Genomic DNA, 22,500 nt, shown 5'->3' with positions numbered 1-22,500 from the left:
CAGAACGTAGCGGCAGACGAAATACCGCTAAGCATTTCGTTCGGCGTGCTAACGATTCTGCCAGCTCGCCGCCTTATAAATGTATACCAGCGTTCTATATGTTTGTGCTAATCTGGATGTATATCTGGTGAGGTTATGCTTATAAATATAGAACATATATACCATACCATACATGTATAAGAGATTACTGACAGAAGGTCATAAGTGATGCTGTTATTATTTAATATATTAAGACGGTGAGATGACAGAAAGGTTAGCACGTCGTGTGAAATGCTTAGCGGTATTTCGCCCGTCTGCACGTTCTGGGTTCAAATTCTGCCAAGATCGACTTCTATCTTTTATCATTCCGGGGTCGATAAATTAATTACCAGTGAAATACTGGGGTCGAAGTAATTGACAAGTCCCCCTTCCCCCAAATTTCAGGCCTTGTTCCTTTAGTAGTATATGTGTGTGTGTGTGTGTGTATGTGTGTGTGTGTGTGTAAGTGCGTGTGTGAAGCGCTAAAGAAAATTGATGTTTGGACGTCATAGAATAAATCCACGCTAAAAGCTAAATTCATAAAATAACAGTCTTGACGACATGAGTAAATAATATTATTAAATTAATTTCACTTACATAGAGTTCATTTTAATTCTTTATGTATCACTATTAGGTATTAATACGCTTCATGATGTATTATTTTAGTGAAGCAGGTATTGAATGTAATTAAATTAAGAACCCTGTGTGACATTTATGCTTTCCTGTATGTGTGTGTGAGAGAGAGAGAGAGAGAGTATACTGATGTCTCATTTAATATCCACTTATAATCAAACAAATGTTACATTACACTGACAGATTACGCAATACATTTCGTATCGTACGTATTTATTGTTTTAGCATGAATATTGCTAATAGTGGCTTCGACATTTCGGACAAATTACCTCATATATGTGTGAGCATTGATATCATCTACTATACTCTTTACTCTTTTACTTGTTTCAGTCATTTGACTGTGGCCATGCTGGAGCACCGCCTTTAGTCGAGCAACTCGATCCAGGGACTTATTATTTTTTGTAAGCCCAGTACTTATTCTATCGGTCTCTTTTGCTGAACCGCTAAGTAACGAGGACATAAACACACCAGCATCGGTTGTCAAGCAATGCTAGGGGGACAAACACAGACACACAAACACACACACATACATATATATATATATATATATATATATATATACATATATACGTCGGGCTTCTTTCAGTTTCCGTCTACCAAATCCACTCACAAGGCTTTGGTCGGCCCGAGGCTATAGTAGAAGACGCTTGCCCAAGGTGCCACTGAACCCGGAACCATGTGACTCGTAAGCAAGCAACTTACCACACAGCCACTCCTGCGCCTATATCAATTAAAAATTATTGATACCCTTATTTTGAAACACACTTACGATTTATTTTCACTAGACTTGTTCTATATTTCATACGTCTTTTATATACATTCATAACGAACGCCATCATACCCGAGTGAATAATACCAATTATCACGACAAACGAAAGAAGCTTCGGCAGAAGTGAAACTTATAAACTGAAAGTAAAAGGAAAAACATCCTAATCGAAAAGGGTCAAATAGTTATATGATACAACCGCATATACGAAAGTAGAAGAAAATAATGAGCATCCACTGTAGCCTGTAAATTTGCCAGTATTTATTTCAATGGAATTATGTCATAAATAAAGTAACAGAGGTGCGAATGAATATTTTACTCTTAAAGAACTAAAAGATAAGAGAAAAAACACTATTATCGTTAAACGGGGAAAATGTCTCCTCCACAAATTAATTGCTCCACTTTCGACACCTTTATATATATATAAATATATTTATATATATATATATATACATATATATGTACACATATATATATATATATTATATAATATATATATATATAAATATATTTATATATATATATATATATATATATATATATATATATATAATATATTTATATATATAAATGAATATATATATATATACATATATATGTACACATATATATATATATAGATATAGATAGATAGATAGATAGATAGATAGATAGATAGATAGATAGATAGATATTCATACATATTTATTTACAAACATATGTATATATACATATATATGTACACATATATATACATATATATTGATATATAATATATATATATATATATATATATATATATATATACATATCTCATTTTGTCTAATATATGTATGCGTGTTTCTACATATATGTACACATATAAAAAAATATCTCTAGGGAAATAAATACACAGATACAGATGCATATGTACATCCATACACACACACACACACACATATATATATATATATATATATATATATATATATATATATATATATATATATAACGGGATCGGTGGACAGAAGCAAAGACAGAAAGAGGTGGGGAAGGAAGAATGAAGGTTAAATTAGAAAGCCTCGATGTCGGTTCTTCAAGTAATTGTTAATGTTTATTACTTAACCTGTTTCATTTATTTCATAACTAAACGTCTATTGTCTGTTAACGTGTGAAAGATATTACCATTACAAGTTCCTTCTATATTAACGATAACGACCCGTTTATATAGTGATTTACTAATGTTCTGATATGCGTGTGTGTATACGTATATATATTAATATATACATATATATATATAGTGAGAGCGAGAGAGAGAGAGGGAGACTGATATATACTAATAAATACAAATATATGATAATATATACAAATATGTATAAGGCCTTATATATATGTATGCCTGTGTGCGTATATATATATATATATATATATATATATATTACCGTTAATGCAACTTGTCGTCATGGTGTTAAAGCCTTGTAATTCTTGTATCGGTATGTTTTGCTGAACCGCTAAATGTTGAGGTCGAACAAGCGCACACGCACATGCACGCGCACACACACATACACACATTCGCGCGCACACACATACATGCTTATATATATATATATGATATACTAGCAGTATTGCCCGGCGTTGCTCAGGTTTGTAAGGGAAATAACTATAAAGCATTTTTAGAGAGTTATAGCCAAAAAATAGCAAAAAAATGGAAAAAAAATGATGGTAAATTTTTTTGAGAGTTAAAAAGGTCGAGTTGCGTCCCCTAGACAGTCTGTGGTTTGTGTTTCTGATTCTCGACCCCATGTCGAATTTATCGATTTTTTTAGAACTGGGGGAACTTTTCAAAATTTTCGCTGCGTTAGTTTTGAATTATGACATTGGGCTATGTGTGTGTCAAGTTTCATCAGAATCGGTTGAAAGCCGTGGTCAGGGTGAGGGTACAAGCAAACAGACACACAGAAACACGCACAGACAAACTGCCGTTTATATAGAGAGAGATATATATATATGTGTGTGTGTTTGACAGGCTTCTTTCAGTTTCCGTCAACCAAATCCATTTGCAAAGGTTTTGTCCTGTCCGAGCCTATAGTAGAAGACTCCTGCCCAATATGCCACGCAATGGGACTGAACCCGGCACCATGTGGGTGTGAATCAAATAGTTACACCTATGCCTATAGGGGTATGTTTGTGTATGTATACGTATATATTCGTAAAGAGGTGTTCCCCTTTCATATCTAGGGCCAACAAAGCTGATGACACCAAGATCGGATCTCTTATCTCTTATAAAAATAGAACCACATATGATTTAAGAAGTTAACCTCAGGTATATTTGCATATTTTGTTTTTACCTGTTTAGTTGTGTTGTCGTCTTCTGCTGTTGTCTTCTTCTGTTCTTTGTACATTGTATTCGGCTTTCGAACGATGGGAGCGACACTTCTCTGCGATGATACTTCTGTTAATTGTTGATTCTCACTAAAAGAACATGGAAAAGAGAAATTAATTTTAACAGCTAACAAGAACACTCAGAGAACGCAAACCTCCGTCACGGCAACACCAATGTCATCTCAACGATTAGCTGAAATAAACTTGACTGCTCTCACAAAGGAGAATATTAAAAATGAACCCGACTGCTCTAAAAAATTAAGTAAAAAAAAAAACAGGAAAAATAATCTAGAATCCTTGTCCAATACCGGATTGATCCAAAAATCTTATCACTTCGTGCCAGTCACGAGGCCAAACATCTGTGAAAGTTTCATTGAAATCCATCCAGCGGTTCTTGAGATATCTTGTCCACGTACAATCTCGACTGTAAACAATACCTCCGTCTTAGCGAAGGCAGAAGTAATATATTTCTATACTACCCATAAGGGGCTAAACACAGAGAGGACAAACAAGGACAGACAAAGGGATTAAGTCGATTACATCGACCCCAGTATGTAACTGTTACTTTATTTATCGACCCCGAAAGGATGAAAGGCAAAGTCGACCTCGGTGGAATTTGAATTCAGAATGTAACGGCAGACGAAATACCGCTAAGCATTTCGCCCGGCGCGCTAACGATTATGCCAGCTCGCCGCCTTAGGCTCTCGGGTGATTTTAAAATCAATGGAATTATCCGTGCTCAAATAGATCTAATTAGATGACGATGACTCTAAATACTTGAATTTCAGTTAAAAATACTCACTCTCATATGAAACCATGAAACTCTTATCTTGACCTCCTCAACTCCCCAAACATCTGTTTCTAACAGCTCAAGTGACCAGGTATAATTTCTCTCGCTGAATTTTACGATTAATCTGTGGAAGCATGAATACTTGATGACCACCTGCAAACTTTTCTAATTTATTTTTTTCTACTCCAAAAAACACATCGCTCTTTTTTAGACTTTTAACAGACACCAAATTATATAATGTATAGCATCTATTTTACGGTTTTACTGCATATTTTATAAGTGGGGTGCTTTTATCGTCTTCGAAATGACTTTAAGGAAACAGATATATATTATACTGAAAGAATGGCAGAATGTCTTTAAAAATATATCTTCAGAATGAATAATAAATGCTTAATTTATTTTTGTTCTTATCTGCAACACTCAGAAGGATTTAGCCTGCCAATCTGTAAATAATAAATCATATGTAATCAACTTATAATCGATTTCTATTTTCCCAAGCCGAAGCTGGGATGGAATAAAACTACTATATTCCCATGGTAGGATTTGTTTCGTATTTCACGGCGTCTTGACTGATAAAAATCGAACTAACATAGTCGGGCGACCAAAGAAAGTAGATATGGATGTTTACGCTGTAAGTCCTTACGTATGGTTAATTTCAAATGTACTTAAGATAGATCGGCGTACATTAGTTAAAGTATGGAGTTTTTGTAATTTCCCTTTGCTATATTTTTATCATGCAATTTCAAAAACAAGTTATTATTGGAATTTTGTTTTCAACATGAGAAAATCAAAATCTACAAAACATTTTCTTTCTAAATTTTTATTCTTAAACAATATATATATATATATATATATATATATATATATATATAATGTTTTTCTTTATAAAATAATAAGGAATCTAAATTCAATATTTTATAAGTGTATTTGTATATTAAAATCATTGATACCGAACACAAACGTTTTGAAATGGCTGTATTAAGTCTCGGAAAAAAAGAAATAATAATGTACATTCAATAATGAAAGCATTAGTATTGAACTCTTTTGTATTCTGAAAATTTGAAAAGCTCTTTGAATATATCAAGGATGAAAAGGCAAATAACAAATACTGAGACAACATATATTTATACACTTCAAACTCAAACGCAACATATATATATATGTGTGTATATATATATATATATATATATATATGTATAATATATATATATATATATATATATATATATATATATATATATATATATATGTATATATATGTATAATATATATATATATGTAAGATGTATACATATATGTGTATGTATATACAATACATGTGTATATATATATGTAAGTATATGTCTGTGGGTATGTATATATATATACATAAATACATACATACATATATATATATATATATATATTATATATATATATATATATATATATATATATATATATAATATGAGGGAATATTATTCCAGACTTACAGAGGAAAATTCAATTTAGAAATACTAAATCAAATTTCACAAAATATAATATATATGTATATATAAATTAGAAAAAAAACACCTTTTATCAATTCAAAATGAAAAATTAAATTACACCATCTAGAAAGTTACATATAATAGAAAGATTAAATATAAGATAAAAAAATATAACGATGATTAAGTAATGTGCAAAATAATAAATAAAACATATATATATATATATATATATATATATATATATCGGTCTCATATCATCCTTGGACTCAAAAGAGAGATGAACGCTTCCATACACCCTACACTTGGCTCGCTGTCCTGCTCTTGTTAATCATATTCCCGACACCATAAACCAAGAAGCTAAGACAGACATATCGACAGTCGACCTTTGGCTTCAATCGATGGTCATTTGCGCGCAAATAGATGTTGTTGCATGACGACTACTCTAAACACATGACATATTGAATCATAAAGTTCATTTTTAATGAAGCCATTTGAGATTTGGATTTGGTCAGCTCAATCCAACGAATTTAATTTGACTGAACATGTCTAGAACAAAATCAATTATTCTATCAAAGCTCGCACGCTATTGAATCGCGCCAATCTATTTCATATGACGAAAAGAAAACTAGAACGACGAATTACTCTTAACCAACGATTGATTGCGTTTATACCTCACAGATGTCGTTCTCAAAGTCAATAAAAGAAGAGGATATCCGAGTGTATGTTGTCCTGCCTACATAGAAACTTCCATAGATGTTTGTTTTGATAATAATCTTTACACTTCCAGGTTTTAAAACTTGATATAGTCTTCTCACTTGAATTCTACTTGTTAAAGGATAAACTTAAAGTATAAAGAAATAATAAAATATGCATATATATGTATATATGTATGTATGAATATATATATATATGTATATATATACTGAATATAAAATAGTGTACATTTAAACACAAGAGAAAACTACCTTTAACAGGTAATTTTTACACGCTAGAAGCAGTCAATACGACGAAAACTACATTTAAGAACAATTTTCGAAGAGAATGAAGAATAAAATCTTTTATCTTGTTATTTTTTACGGGTATACCTAGGTTTCAGATTTCTTTAGCAAATAACATAATTTGCTAGGCGAATTCTCATCAGTAACCGTGCCTTAACAACTAACATATAATTTAAAGACAAATAACACATGTCTCATCATTATATGTTATAAATTTTCAAAATTCACAGCGCAAACGTAGTTTCAGTCGGCAGTAAATGAATAATGCCGAACCGATCTTCGAAATATATCTTACGTGTGTGTATATATATATATATATATATATATGAAAGATAAGGTGTTCAGAATATATATATATATATTATATATATTTATATTTATATATATATATGCATGTATGTATATATTATATGTACATATACATATATACATATATATATATATATACATACGTACATATATATTTACTGTATATTTTGTAAGTATATAACCCTAACTAGTTGATGTTTTGTCGACTATTTAGTGGAGATAGAAATAATATAGTTTCTCATACAGGCATCGTATGTCATAAAATTATACGCATTTTCAAACTTGTGGGAAATGTTTCTAAACTAATAGCAGGCATTAAAGATGAGAAGGCAGCTGTTGACTGTATTACTGCCGCTTGTTTCAACGTGTAATTAGATCGGTATTTCACGTCAGACTTTACATGAAAAGGAATATGTTTTCAGTTAGTTTACTTCGAAAAGATTATGTCTGGATACAAAATTCATTATACGATGTTCAATACGCGAATATAATTTTCTTCATGCGCTATCTCATGTTACGAATTTATTTGTATTTTATTTTGTTTGAACATGACAAAAGGACAGCAGCCTTTTAAATTACATTATTAAAGTGAATCTTTCACAACAAATTTCCTGTTCTTCCTTCCATCTGTTAGAGAGACAGACAGACAGACTGGCAGAGCAATAGTTCGCTCGCAGACACTACCTGTTGTGCTTCTCTGAACGCTTTGTCGAGTTTAGATAATTACTTCTGTTTGTTGCAAAGATTAGAGAGAAAAAATACAGAGGGTTTCATAAGTTACTGTACGAAAGCAAGTGATTAGAAGGACTACATTAGATGAGTTTTTTTTTTAATTCTTAAATTTTTTTTCAATTAAACATCACCCATTGCTACATTCAAGCTGTGAGTCTTCATTATCTGAAATACTGCTTGGAATTTTATGAGCCCCAACAGGCAGATTCCGAAACATAAATCTGTTACGAAGTTAGTGAATGGCGTTGGTGAGGTTGTGCTTTTAAGCTCTATTTCTTTATTGCCCACAAGGGGCTAAACATAGAGGGAACAAACAAGGACATACAAAGGGATTAAGTCGATTACATCGACATCAGTGCGTAACTGGTACTTTATTTATCGACCCCGAAAGGATGACAGGCAAAGTCAACCTCGGCGGAATTTGAACTCAGAACGTAACGACAGACGAAATACCTATTTCTTTACTAAACAAGGAGCCAAACATAGAGGGGACAAACAAGGACATACAAAGGGATTAAGTCGATTACATCGACCCCAGTGCGTAACTGGTACTTAATTTATCGACCTCGAAAGGATGAAAAGCAAAGTCGACCTCGGCGGAATTTGAACTCAGAACGTAACGACAGACGAAATACCTATTTCTTTACTAAACAAGGAGCCAAACATAGAGGGGACAAACAAGGACATACAAAGGGATTAAGTCGATTACATCGACCCCAGTGCGTAACTGGTACTTAATTTATCGACCTCGAAAGGATGAAAAGCAAAGTCGACCTCGGCGGAATTTGAACTCAGAACGTAACGACAGACGAAATACCTATTTCTTTACTACCCACAAGGGGCTAAACGTAGAGGGGACAAACAAGGACAGACATAGGTATTAAGTCGATTACATCGACCTCAGTGCGTAACTGGTACTTTATTTATCGACCCCGAAAGGATGAAAGCCAAGGTCGACCTCGGCGGAATTTGAACTCAGAACGTAACGACAGACGAAATACCGCTACGCATTTCGCCCATCGTGCTAACGTTTCTGCCAGCTCACCGCCATATTTTTAAGAAATCACCACGCAAAGAAATCAGGAACGGTTATTTCAAGAGACACCGGAGGCGATTCGCTAACTAGTCGTCTGTATCCAGTCTGTCCATCAGTTAAGTGTTTAACTTCACTCTTGTAAATTCGTTGTAATCTTCATCCTACTGAGAAATGTACGCATCAGTGTCAGACAGTGTAAGAACAACAGGCCAGAAGATATCTGTTAATAAATGAACGTGATGATCAGCGTTATGTGCCGTGAAAAAGAAATTACACACGGACTGTAAAGTTCAACCGAAGGACACACACCAGTATGATCCATACGTTTCATTAAATATCTCATACGATTTATATCTACGATATAAAACATGCACCTTTGAGCCTGGTGGGTTCAATTACTCCAGCAATTAAACACATTACTCCGTTTTACTATAGGAACCAGTGAAACGAAAAAGGCACTAATATAACCTCGTGGGTTCAGGAACCATATAAAGAGAGCAGTGGTTCTTGTTAGCAATATCGGTATACAGCTCTTCAATTGCAGTATAGAAGTCAGAAGCAGTGAAGAGCTACTTAAATATAACTATAATTGAAAATTCACATCTATTGACCTCTAAATTCAAAAGTCAAACATTGACCTTTGAGAAAGCGCTACTGTATAGAGCGTAAATTTTCCACTTGATTGAAAAGTCACTTTTTCTAGCTTCCAGATGTACTTTGAGATGGACAGAATAACATGTATATCGGCATTACAGAAAATACATTCAAGCTACGAAGCGTACAGGACGTACTTTTTAATGTTGAAAGGAGCGCAGCTTTACATCAAAGCTCATCTGGAATCTAAAGAATCGTATATTAACTAACCTTTCAGTAAAATGGAACACTGCTACAATGATTCTGTTCCACTTGATTGTAGGATTACTTATCCTACGATATATTTACTACCGGACAAACTTCCAAATATAACTTAAAGCCTCACGTTACAGAATCAACTTGGAAACACTCTAAATCAACTAGAAGATACTTTCTCAGCTTACTTGCATAGAAAGCCATGTTGGTACGTGATCAAGTGTACGTCCAATCGTTGGAGCGCAACGTGATAGAAGACGGAGCGCAACGGTTGGAATAAAGGAAGGAAAAGCAAAAGGATCGGCATGGGTCGCACAGCTGAAAAAACAGAAGACCAAAGGAAGAAGAAGAATCGTCCCTTTTTTGTGGACTGAGAGGCTGGTTTATTAGAGACCCCCTCCAAATATATATTTTTTTTTACTAGGAGAAGGTAGTGAGGTTATCGAGCCTTGCTTCGGTTGAGATTAAATAATATAAATTTGTCCTTTTGTCCTAGAAAGCCATTCAAACTTTCAGCTTTCTACTACATCACATTCTTGTTCCGGAAAAGGGCAACATGCAACCCGCTAACTTTTAAATTTATTTAACCTTTCCATATTAGATTCACCCAATAGTCTCGCAAACCTTCTTTCCACTATACATTTATACGTACCAAGTCTCCTATCTACATCACCATAAGTTTACATAATATATGATTAACAAATACATAACTAATTAATTGGATAAAAACAAGAAAAAGAATGCTGGACTAAACGTCTATATATCTCAGTCATCAGCATTTCTATGTCAACCCCTTCCAGTTTTTACCGTTGTGGTTGTTGAGATCCAGATCAGTTTTGATTAAGCAAATCCATGACCAAAGACGTTCCATCTTTGACGATCCCGTTTTTTTGTATAACTACATTTTTCAATTTAGACTTTCTTTTTGTAAGACAACAAACTATGACCTGAACAGATTCGGATGTTGCTTCTGGAAGATTGACTGTCTACGTAGAAATATCCTTAGTTCGTGTGCTCTATGCGGAACAAACTCAAAACTATAGTAGATTCTGTTTAATTGACTGTATCATTGTGATCGCAAAATATGAATTTGTGTCTGTTCGAAAAAAAAATGATTTATAACAAATGACCGATAAATTAAAATAAATTGCTGCTTTTCTTTTTTGCTTACCTTCCAGCCCTCATTGAAGCTCTTAAATTGGCAACCTTCCAGAGTTCGTAACCTATACTGGCATAGGCCACTACCATCACACCTACTGGTAATATAAACATTAGAACCAGCATATATAATTCATAAAGAATCGAGTAAATTGGTTTGTCCCATTCCTTGACACACCAGAAGCCTTTGCGAGTTATTCCCACTTCAATATGTTTCTGAAATTAGATAAAAGAATTTTCATTAACATATCAATAATTTTACAGTGAAACTTAAAATGACAATTTAGCTTTGCAGTAATGTACAGTGACATTCAATAATTTTTTCATGAAAATACAATGATGTATTAGTGAGATTTATACAGTGAACGTCTATGACATATTAAATAGGTCTACTGTAGATGTACAGCGACCTACTCAAAGCTTCATAATGAATTTACGGGGTTATGCTAATAGTTCGAATTTAATGATGCTATAGAGAAATGTATCCTCTTCAGTTTTGCCTCGCTTGTCTTCGACTGCCTTGTTTCGACAATCTTCTGTGCCGTCTTTGTTCTTATCTATCTCCGGCTATTCCTCTGCAATTTCCATTTTGTCCTTATTCTTATAAAGACGGTGGCGTGCTATCAATGGACCGGGGCCACTCGCCTTCCTGGCTAACCTCCATCAGACACTAACAATGCGGTATGTTTCTTGAGCTACGGTCAGAACTGCAATGTTACGGAAATCACAGTTTCTCCGCTCTTCAAATTGTCATGATTGCCTCTGTCTTTAACCACCGCTGCTGCCGTTCGTTCTTTCTCGCTGAATTATTCTTGCCAGAAATTCAATGTCTAGAATTTATTACCACACACTGTGCCCTGTCTCCTCGTTATAATGTTTCACTGCTCATCTCCAAGAAGGGTACAACTCTGGAATAAATTTAAAGTCTCCGACAGTCATTGGAGCTTGCATATATAGGCAGAATAATCATGCCAACATATTTTTTTCTTTTTACTCAGCCCTCACTAACCTCCCGGCAGACTATCACTCAAAATCGAAAGAGATGTCGCAGTCTGTAACACTTATATCCCGCCATTCTATATTTTGTGTGGCATTAGCTTCTGAGCAAGTGGGTCACAACATTTATACCTGTTTCCTCACATCTTCCATCGAAACGTGCGTCTCTTCAGGCAAAGTTTTCCATACGCCCCACCAATATCAAAAGAACACGTATTGCACCACAACACATCGTCAGCTAATATTTCAAAAGTTTTGTTTCAGGATTCATGAAAATCCCCTTTCGTTTTTTAGCAACATATTCATAACCTTCTTGCCCTTTGCATGATATTTTTCTTGGGCAAGAATGTACAGTTCCTTGTAATATATCTCTCCCATATTTTGTACTTTTCTCTGAACAAGTCTATGTCTAACGACTCTTTGTGGATTGCTACTCTGGCAACACTGCATCCAGTGTTATCTGTGCTATTGAAATTATCATTATCTTATCATTCGATAAACTGTCAATATCTGCCATATTTTCTGCAATGGAATTCATTTTATTTTTCCGTCTGTTTATTTTACTTTTGGACGTTTTCTGTTTGTTTGGGGGTTTTCTTTTTTTGTTTTGTTTTTCTTTGACTTTTTGTTTGTTTGGTTGGTTTTTCAGTAATGCTAGCAAGCTTCTAATTCTTACTTTTGCTGTTATCCAGAAAAAATGAGGCCACCATTAATAACTACTTAACAAAATCATATATGTTTGTTTCTTTTTTAGTTAAATAATCCTTAATCCATTTCTTCACCCTCAGGTAGAGGATTAAACGCATAAAATTTCGCTGAGTCTATTGTTAATAAAATAAAAACAGAACAGAAAGTATTTTTCCTTCAAATTAATTATTGAAAAAAAAATCCCTCTTCACTTGGCACTACGCAGTACAAACTAAAATAATAATAATAATAATAATAATAATAATAATAATAATAATAATAATAATAATAATAATAATAATAATAATAATAATGAGGAGGAGGAGGAAGAGGAGGAGGAGGAGAAGTAGGAGGAGGAGGATAAGGTATACGATAAGGAAGACAGAAAAGTCGATAGATATGATAGGTTAGCTTGGGAGATTAAGCAGTTGTGGTCGATGAAAAAGATGGTAGTAGTACCAATAAATGTCGGAGACCTGGAAACAGTGGGTAAAAGTCTTGCGAAGTACATCTTCAGCGTTAGAAGTTGTGCAAATACGAGAAGTGTTAATAATAATAATAATTAAATATTAATAATAATAATATTAAGTATTAATAATAATAATAAATAAGAGGTTGAAAGCTAAAGCAGATAAACTAAAGGGAATTGAGCAGTACAGATTAAACAGACTTTTCGAATAAAATCAGAAACGATTCTATCAGCAAATGGATGGGAAAGAACAAGGTGTAAAGGCTGTGCTGGATGCTGAGGAAAGTAAAAGATTCTGGTTAAACATGTGGTCTCAGGAGAAACAGCACAGAACTAAAGTAGAGTGGTTCAAGACACTCGAAGAGGAGAGTGGAGACTGTCAGCAGAAAGAATTGAGAAAAAAAGCGAGGGGATGGTTAGAGATCAGTGCAGGCAAATTCCTAACTGGAAAGCGCGTGACCCAGATGGGGTTTAGGGCTTTTGGCTTAAAACCTTGATAGCTCTGCACAGGAGAAATGCGAGATAGCTGGACGAAATACTGAATAGTGAAATTCAAGTACCAATCTGGATGACAAAAGGAAGAAGGGTACAATGCCAGAAAGACCCAAGTAAAGGGAATACGGTTGGAAATTTCCGACCAATATCTTGTTTGCCACTGATGTGGAAACTGATGACAGGCATCATATCAAACAGTATCTATAAGTGCCAAGATGAGAACGATCTACTGCGAGTGGAACAAAAAGTGTGTAGACGTAAGGGCTGAGGAACTCAGGATTAATTACTAATCGATAATACAAACCTGTCTGATTGCAAGACGAGACAAAAATTTGTCGATGGCATGGGTGGACTACAGGAAAGCAAATGCCATGTTCCCACACTCGTGGATTATTGAATGCCTTAAACTACGTAAGGTCTCACACAATATTCTGAAGCTAATACAAAACTCAATGACATAGTAACGAACTGAACTCACAGCATGAGGACATAAGCTGAGAGAGGTAAATATCAAAAGAGGATTCTTTCAAGGGGACAGTCTGTCGCCTATCCTATTTGTTGTCTCTATACTGACGCTAATGAGCGTTTAAAAAAACACGTGTGGTATACGTCCTGGGCAGGCTGATAGCAAACAAACTGTAATTTATGTATGATCTAAAGCTAGTCACTAAGACTGAGAAAGACATTGAGAATTTGACGGCAACTGTGCAGATGATTGGCAAAGATATTGGCATGGAATTTGAGATCGTGAAATGTGGTGTAATGATTCTCAAAAGGGGAAAAATCAGTAAAAGCTATGGAATCAAGCTGGAATGTGGTGAAACTATAAGGGAAGTCTGAGAGGAATGATAGCTGCAGATTGCAAGCTGGCTACGCCTGCAAAACACCAGGATTTCCAACAAAATGTGAGTTAAAGAGAATGATGATACATTACGTTAATAATGATTAGATAGTATTTGATCACTGGAACATTAGTCGGAGAGTTTGGGGAGTAGAAGGCTGGCACTGAAATTTGAGTGTCAGCGTGTGGCGAATATATTGAGTGTGTGTTTCTGTGTGGATGTGTGTGTGTTTGATTGAGGGTGTGTGCATGCGTACATTATATTACATAGTTTGCACTACAAAAGTGTTATGTTCAATTTCGTATAATCATATATATATATATATTGTTATCGCCATATTAATATGGCATTCTTATAGATATAAGAATAATCGCTGCCGCTGGTCAGCTCCATGAGGCCACCGCCTTAAGATAGCTATTGATACACGATCTGTATCCATTATAACCTTCGAACAAGGGAGGTCAGCCGCTTCACACTGCCAGTCCGACAGCTACAGACGCGTTTCGGGGTATTGCCCCTTGTCAATGTAGCGCAGTCAGACCCCGCAGGTGTCGCCACTGACGTCTCTGTTCGAAGGTTTCTATTTACCTAGTTTCAGTGGAATACATCCACTTGTTTTCAATAATAGAAATATTAAAATTACTAAGTCTCTATAAAAGAGATTACGGCAGCGTTTACTGGAAATTAATTGTTATCGCATTTTAATATGGCATTCTTATAGATATAAGAATAATCGCTGCCGCTGGTCAGCTCCATGAGGCTACCGCCTTAAGATAGCTATTGATACACGATCTGTATCCATTATAACCTTCGAACAAGGGAGGTCAGCCGCTTCACACTGCTAGTCCGACAGCTACAGACGCGTTTCGGGGTATTGCCCCTTGTCAATGTAGCGCAGTCAAACCCCGCAGGTGTCGCCACTGACGTCTCTGTTCGAAGGTTTCTATGTATGCATATACGTGTTATGTAAATGTATATATATAGAGATATATAGAGATATATATATACAAGATAAGAAAATGGAGAAATACATCTAAATCAAATATCAATTACCAGATATATATATATATATATACGTATAGGGTATGAGAGGTGTCGGTGTCAAGAAGAACCAAAAAGTGTCGGGTAGCGCTAAGTGCTACGGATAAACCATGTTTATTCTCCAGGTTCGATAATCATACGAGTGATGAGTCCAACGTAGGCCATGTATTAGCATGTATATATGTTTAAATTGAAACAATATCCCGGAAACACCTGTAAGACTTTATAAATATTCTGAAAAATATTTACAGCCTTGGATCTTTTATCTCAGTCTCTCACTTTCTGTACATATATAGTTAAAATTTATAGAAAATCAATATACATCACATACATACATCACATACATACATACATACATACATACATACATACATACATACATATATGTATACCTACAAATATACATACGTGCACACAGTGAAGAGTGTGATGTACGATATATTTTTAGAGATTAAGAAAGGATTTTAATATTTCATTTCATTTGAATTGATGGGCTATTATCTCTAATTAATAAAACTGTCACAGTTTATTATGATATGACTGTACTACCACTACTACTAGTGTTACTACTATTACTACTACTACGACTAATACAATGAATAATGATGATGATGATGATGATGATGACGATGATGATTGTGGAGGTTGTGGTGATCGGTGATGATGGTGGTGATGGTGGTGATGATGGTGATGATGATGATGGCGTCCACGACGATGACATCAAAAACAACAACACCAATAATGCTAAAGATAATCTCTGAGCAAGATGAAGTGGAAAAAGACAACAATTAAACGATATATCAGAGGGGAAGGGCAAATTTAGATTGAATCTGGTGATATTTTATCAATGGTAAGGCCTGTCGAAATGTTATTTCTTAATTTATGGATTTAATGAACCAAAATCAAACTGAAAGAGATTTATGAGTTTAAGAACAACGATGAATGTAGGTCATACGTACGTCGTACGCACGTACGTACGTACGTAGGCGGCTGTGTGGTAAGAAGCTTGCTTTCCAACCGCATGCTTCCAGGTTCCATACCACTATGTGGCACCTTGGCCAAGTGTCTTCTGCTATAGCCTCGAGCCGACTAAAGCCCTGTGAGTGGATTTTGTAGCCGGAAACTGAAAGAAGTCCGTCTTATATATATATATATATATATACGACAGAAAGAAACAGGGATATATATATATATAATATATATATATATATATTATATATATATATATCCTTGTTTTTTCTGTGTTTCTTTCTGTGTTCCTTTCTGTGGAAGAGCGTAGGCTCGAAACGTAAAAGACTTTTTCAATTCCTGAGTGTATACTAATATATCTATTTGTTTTATACACCACCTGTCTTCCTCTTTTGTTTTTTCATGAATTCTTCCTATATATGTGTATATATATATATATAATATATATATATATATATATATATATTATATATATATGGTTTCCGGCTACCAAATCCACTCACAAGGCTAGTCAAGTCGAGAAAGAAAGGTCAGGCTTGACCGAACACCGGTCACTACCATCTGTGCAACATCTATATTCTCACCTTCCCTCCTCTTTCACTTCACTCTGTCCCTTTTCTTTTTTCCCATCCCTCTCTAATTCTTCTATCCCTCTGCCTCTACCTGTCTCGTCTCTCTCTCCACGTGACCGGTATTGGGCCAAGCCTGACCTTTCTTTCTTGGTTCGGCTATCATCCGTGCAACATCTATATTTCTCACTATGCCTGTCATCTCTTATGTCCCTACCGTAAGCCTTCACTTCCACACGCCAGCTTAATATAATTAGTCCTTAGTCGAAAGACACCTGTTGTTATGTTCTGTTATTTGCATTTGTATTTGTATACTATTTCTCCGTTTTTTTCCGTCCTTGTTTTCGTATACATTCGCTGCTTGCTTCCAAGGAATCTAATGGTCTTAGCTTAGGTTTTCCTTGGAGCTGGCCAAATTGGAGCAATCTCGAGTATAACCAGCCGAAATTGCAAAGATAATTTGGAACTCGACTCAAGAAAGAAAACGTTGAATCATCCATCCGTGTTTTTTCTTGTCCCCTTTTTTTTATCATCTAGCTCTCTGGATGTTTTGCGTCTTTTTATCAAAAAACAGACGCATGAATTGAAGTTGATACATGTCGTGCATTCCAGTTCATGGAAAGCCACAGAAGATGAGTTCCTGAGGGTCCCTCATTTTTATCCCGCAGAGTGTCCCATAACCACCCTACTCACCAAACAGGATTGGTGGCGTTGCCGCTTTATTCGCCGACAATCCGAGCATGCAATAGCTTGTACTAGATTACGTGTTATCAGTAATACTCAAGAGCGATCCGACGTAAGTATACATACATGAATATATATTAAAGCAGCTGCAATAATGTAAGCATTATCGATCGCACGTACATAGTCTACGTGTTTCCTTTATATGCCGAATTGGCTGCATCTTGGGAAATCTCCTACGCGACACCGAGGGTTAAAGAATACTGAATATCTCCGACATATATACATATATATATATATGTATATATATATATATATATATATATATATATATATATATATATATATATATATAGTAAGGAAAAATTTTTTTTAAAAATGCAGAATGCTCAAATGAAAGAAAATTTTAATAAAATGAGAAAATGAGAAAATATATAAATGTATATTTATTCAACCGGTTTTCGTCATTGTATGACTTGTCAAGAATATTTATGTTTTAAGAAGTTTTTTTTAAAAATTAGAAAGGGGAAAAAAAGAAAATTGCATTGTTTTTTGTAAAAGAATAATGATAAAAATGTACAAAAATTAAAAAATAAGTTCTCCGATACATTGTGAGTTCGTTGTGTATCTTGCGTTTTATGGTTGTTTACGAAAAAATTACCTTGAGGTGTTAAGATCCAAAGGGATTAAGAGCATGTGTGTGTGTTGTGTTGTTAAATTCAGCATGTTTGCAGGACAGGAAGTAGTAGTAATTGTGGTCCTGGTTCTTCAGTTCCTGTGTTGTGAGTAAGGGGAGACAACTCTTTTGAGTTCTTCAATAAAACCCAAATTATAAAACTATCATTTTAGCTTCATTTGCATTCTTTTTTATATAATTGCTTGTTAACTTAACTTTCAGATTTTAACACTTTATTTACATTATTTTCTAATAATATAAATCTGCATAGACAATTGCATTTCAATTGTCATATCATTTATAATAAAAATGATAGTAATAACAACAATAGTAAAAATGATATTTAAAGAATATAAGTTTTAGCTTGAAGTGATGAATGCATGGTATCTTTATATATTTGTGTTAGTCCATCCATGAAAAGTGAGGTAGAGAAAGGAAGTTTGATCAACGAGGAGTTTGCATATTAAGTTGTGTTTGGAATTTTTCAATAAAGAGATTCTCTTTGTTAATTCTCTCCTGTGTGGTGATCCCGTCTTTACATTGGTAGAAGGGGAATATATAGAATTTGGGGTTTAGTCTTTAGCACATGAGTCTAAGTGGTCACTCAGTGGAATTTGTCGGTATTCCGGAGATTTATTTGTTCTTTATGCACCGTTACTCGTTTACGTAACGGGAGACTCGTTTGTCCAACATAATTATGTTGCCAACCAGCGCATGTGAGAACGTAGATAAGGTTCTCGGAGGAACAGGAGAAGTTAGACTTGATTTTAAACTTCGTACCTTGTTTGAAGGTAAATTCAGAGCCTTCAAGTAGAAAGGGGCAGGTACCACAGTTTGAGCGTGCACATTTTTTTACTGTTGGGGTGGATGTGGTGTGTGAAGTTTGGCATTTGTCAAGAGTTTTTTAAAGATTTGTGTTGCCTTTTGCATTTGAGGATTTTGTGTGTATTTATAATGTTTTTTTTGGGTCTGTTGACAGTAGACTGAGGTTTTGTATGATTGTGGTGTATGCTTCGATATTTTTGTGGTTGTGGGTGGAAATGTATGGAAGTATTTTGAGGTTGTGTGTGGTGTTAGGTTGGGTGGTTTTCAGTGTAGTGTTGTCTAGTTCTTTGGCGCGTTTTATTCCATACTCTATAAGGGTGGAGGGATATTGACGTTGTAATAGTGTTTTTTTGAGGTCTTGAAGGCGTATTTCTTGTGTTTTTGGATCCGAGACAATGGTGCATACCCTTTTAGCTAAATTGAAAGGGATATTTGTCTTGGGGTGTTTTGGGTGGCATGAACTAAAGAGGAGGTATTGTTGTGAGTCTGTAGGTTTGTGGTAGATGTCTGTTATGATTTGGTTCTTAGGTGTTTTTATAATTAGGAGATCAAGGAATGGGAGATGATGTTTGCTTAATTCCATAGTGAATTGGATGTTGGGATGTATGTTGTTTAGTATGGTTTTGAATTCCAGGAGTTTTTCATAAGGTTCTTTCCATATGATGAAACAATCATCTAAATACCTTTTCCAGTTTTCCATTAGGTAGGTGTGGAAAACATGTCCAAATTTCTGGCTTGATATTTCATAGAGTGACAGTTCGAAGTAACCCATTATGAGGTTCGCAAGGACTGGTGCAGCCTTGGTACCCATCGCAATGCCACATTTTTGACGGTAGTGTGTGTCGTCGAAGAGAAAAAAATTGTTTGTCAGAATGAACTTAAGAGATTCTGTAATAAAAGACTTGTTAATGCGGTCAGGGAATGTCTCTGGGTGTTTTTCTAGCCAGAAGTCAATTGCCTCTATACCATACTCATGTGGAATGTTGGTGTAGAGGTTGATGACATCAAAGATACCAGGAGTGCCTCCTCGTTAACTTTTCGGGAGGGTTTGAGCATGTCCAGATCATCCCTAATGAAACTTTTGATGTGGGTAAGGAAAGGTTTCAAAAGGATGTCTAGGAAGTTACTCAGGCGGTGTGTTTCACAGGAGGTACCAGCCACGATGGGCCTTAGTTTTAGGTCCTCCGGTGCTTTGATGTTGATGTGGATGTCAGTGGAGAGTTTGCAGGCTTCGGTGATGTATTTGTTTTTATGGATTTTAGGAAGGCCATAAAAAAGGCTGGGCTTGCATTTGAAAATGGTGATATAATCCCTTTCTTTTTCTGTGAGTCCCTGACCGTGTTGGCGTATGAGTGTGGTGAGGTTTCTGATTGTTTTTTGCTGTTTGTAGTTGTTAATAACCTCATAGAAAATGTTATTGTTAAGCATGGAGAACACTAGGTGTTTATAAAATTCCGTGTCCATAAGGACCACAGCACTCCCTTTGTCCGCTTCTTTGATGGTGAGGTTTTTATCCAGTTGTATGTCACGTAGGTTTTCCCATTCTTCCTTACTGAAATTGGATTTTACCTTGTTTTGCTTGGGGTAAAGGGGAGACTCTGGATGTGTTTACAGAAATCGTCCAGTGTTTTATTTCTCCCTTTGGGTGGTAGGAAGTTGCTTTTATTTCTGATCAATGAGTCGTCCCCATTGTTGATATCTGTCAAAGCTGTTAGGCGAAGTTTTCTGCAGAATTCAGAAACGTCATGGGTTGTTCTTGGGTGGGTGTGAATTTCAAACCTCTTGCTAGGATGTTGATTTGGGTTGGTGTCAGTGTTGCTGGAGAGGTTTATAATTTTTGTTTTCTTATTTTGGGTCTGTGTTAGCGGTGGTGTTTGTATTTTCCCTCTGTCTAAAAAATGGTTGTTGAGGTAAGGGGTGTATTCTTTGTTAAAGTTCTGGTTGTATGTGTAGGAGTGTTTTTGGGTGGGGAGGTTGGAGGGGGGTAGGTAGTTGTCGTATTTGTGTTGGCATGGGATGCGATGGTGTAAGGATTTGTGAGAAATGCGATGGGTTTGTGGGTGTGTGTCTGGTAGATTGTATGGGGGGATGTAGGGGGGTATGTAGTTGTGGTGATTGGGTTCGTGTGGGATGTGAGGGTTTGGAGATCTGTAGGAGATGTGGTAGGAATGTGGTTGTTGGATGGGTGGACTATAGGGGGTTCGTTGGGTGGGTCTTATATGTATCGGTGTGGGTAGGATGCCTTGTTTGTTATTAGTGTGAGGGGGGGGAGCCTTGAGGGGGGGGGGATAATTTTTAGTGTATGGGAGGTCCTTGAAGGTTCTAATCGGTGGGGGAGGGGTGTTAGGGTGATTGGAAAACCAGGTTTTGTGGTGGGTCTTGTTTGAGATGTTTCGGGGGGGAAAAGGTTTTTTATATGGTTGGGGGAGGTTGTGTCCTGTTAGGAGGGGGTTTGGAGAGTATGTGTATTTGAGGTGCGGTTTGGAATGGTGTTTATGGGGTACAGTGGAAGTCTGTGTTGTGGGTACTTTTATGAATGGGTTTTTGGATTTATGGTTTAATATGAATTGTGTTTCATAGTTGAGGAAGAAATCTTTGTTGTTTTCCCAGCGTTTAAGGGAGGTTCGTTCTTCCTTTTCACATTCATCTTTCCATAGTTTAATAACAAGTTCGAGGGGCTGTTCGTTGGTGTGTGAGGTTAGTTCTAGAAGTATCTCATCGTCTATTTTTGTGTATTTTTGTTCGTGGTTTTGTGCTCTGAGTTTTAGAAGTTCTACTTCGGTTTTCGTTTTTTCCAATGTTAGTTTTTCTCTTAGGGAGCGTTGTTTTTCAGGTTCGTCTGGATGTGTTTGATTTGGAATTTTCGGGGTAGTATGATAGGGGAGGAGTTTAACCATTTGTCGTAAATTTCAGCTTTGTTTTGGTTTTTGAGCATGTTCCAGAAGAGAAGTTTTCTGTTGTGTAGTTTCTTAGTCCAAGTAGTGATGATCTGGTTTTTAATGCGTTGTGCTGGGGTTGAAGTGTGTTCCTTCTGTGTGTTGAGTGGTGTCTGAGGTCTCTTTGGCGTTGAATTGGTAAGTAGAGTTTTCAGTGTAGTGTTGATTTCGTTTAGGTTTACATCAATTTTATCCGAAAGTTGTTGATGATGGTTG

The 22,500-nt window shown here is 35.5% G+C and overlaps 1 protein-coding gene across 1 annotated transcript in view; it reads right to left on the bottom strand.

Moving 5' to 3' along the window:
• Positions 1–22,500, bottom strand: part of LOC115222286 (pyroglutamylated RF-amide peptide receptor-like) — a 37,492-nt gene that overhangs the window by 1,802 nt on the left and 13,190 nt on the right. Inside the window, exons 2-3 of the mRNA XM_029792460.2 lie at positions 11,112–11,314; positions 3,724–3,847 (exon numbers count right to left, since the gene is read on the bottom strand). Coding sequence (XP_029648320.1) covers positions 3,724–3,847; positions 11,112–11,314 — 327 coding nt within the window. The remainder of the gene's footprint in view (positions 1–3,723; positions 3,848–11,111; positions 11,315–22,500) is intronic.

The sequence above is a fragment of the Octopus sinensis genome, linkage group LG19 (genome assembly GCF_006345805.1).
Source record: "Octopus sinensis linkage group LG19, ASM634580v1, whole genome shotgun sequence".
Classification (NCBI taxonomy): domain Eukaryota; kingdom Metazoa; phylum Mollusca; class Cephalopoda; order Octopoda; family Octopodidae; genus Octopus; species Octopus sinensis.
Note: the sequence above shows the minus strand (reverse complement) of the source record. Positions and strands in the feature narration are given on the sequence as shown.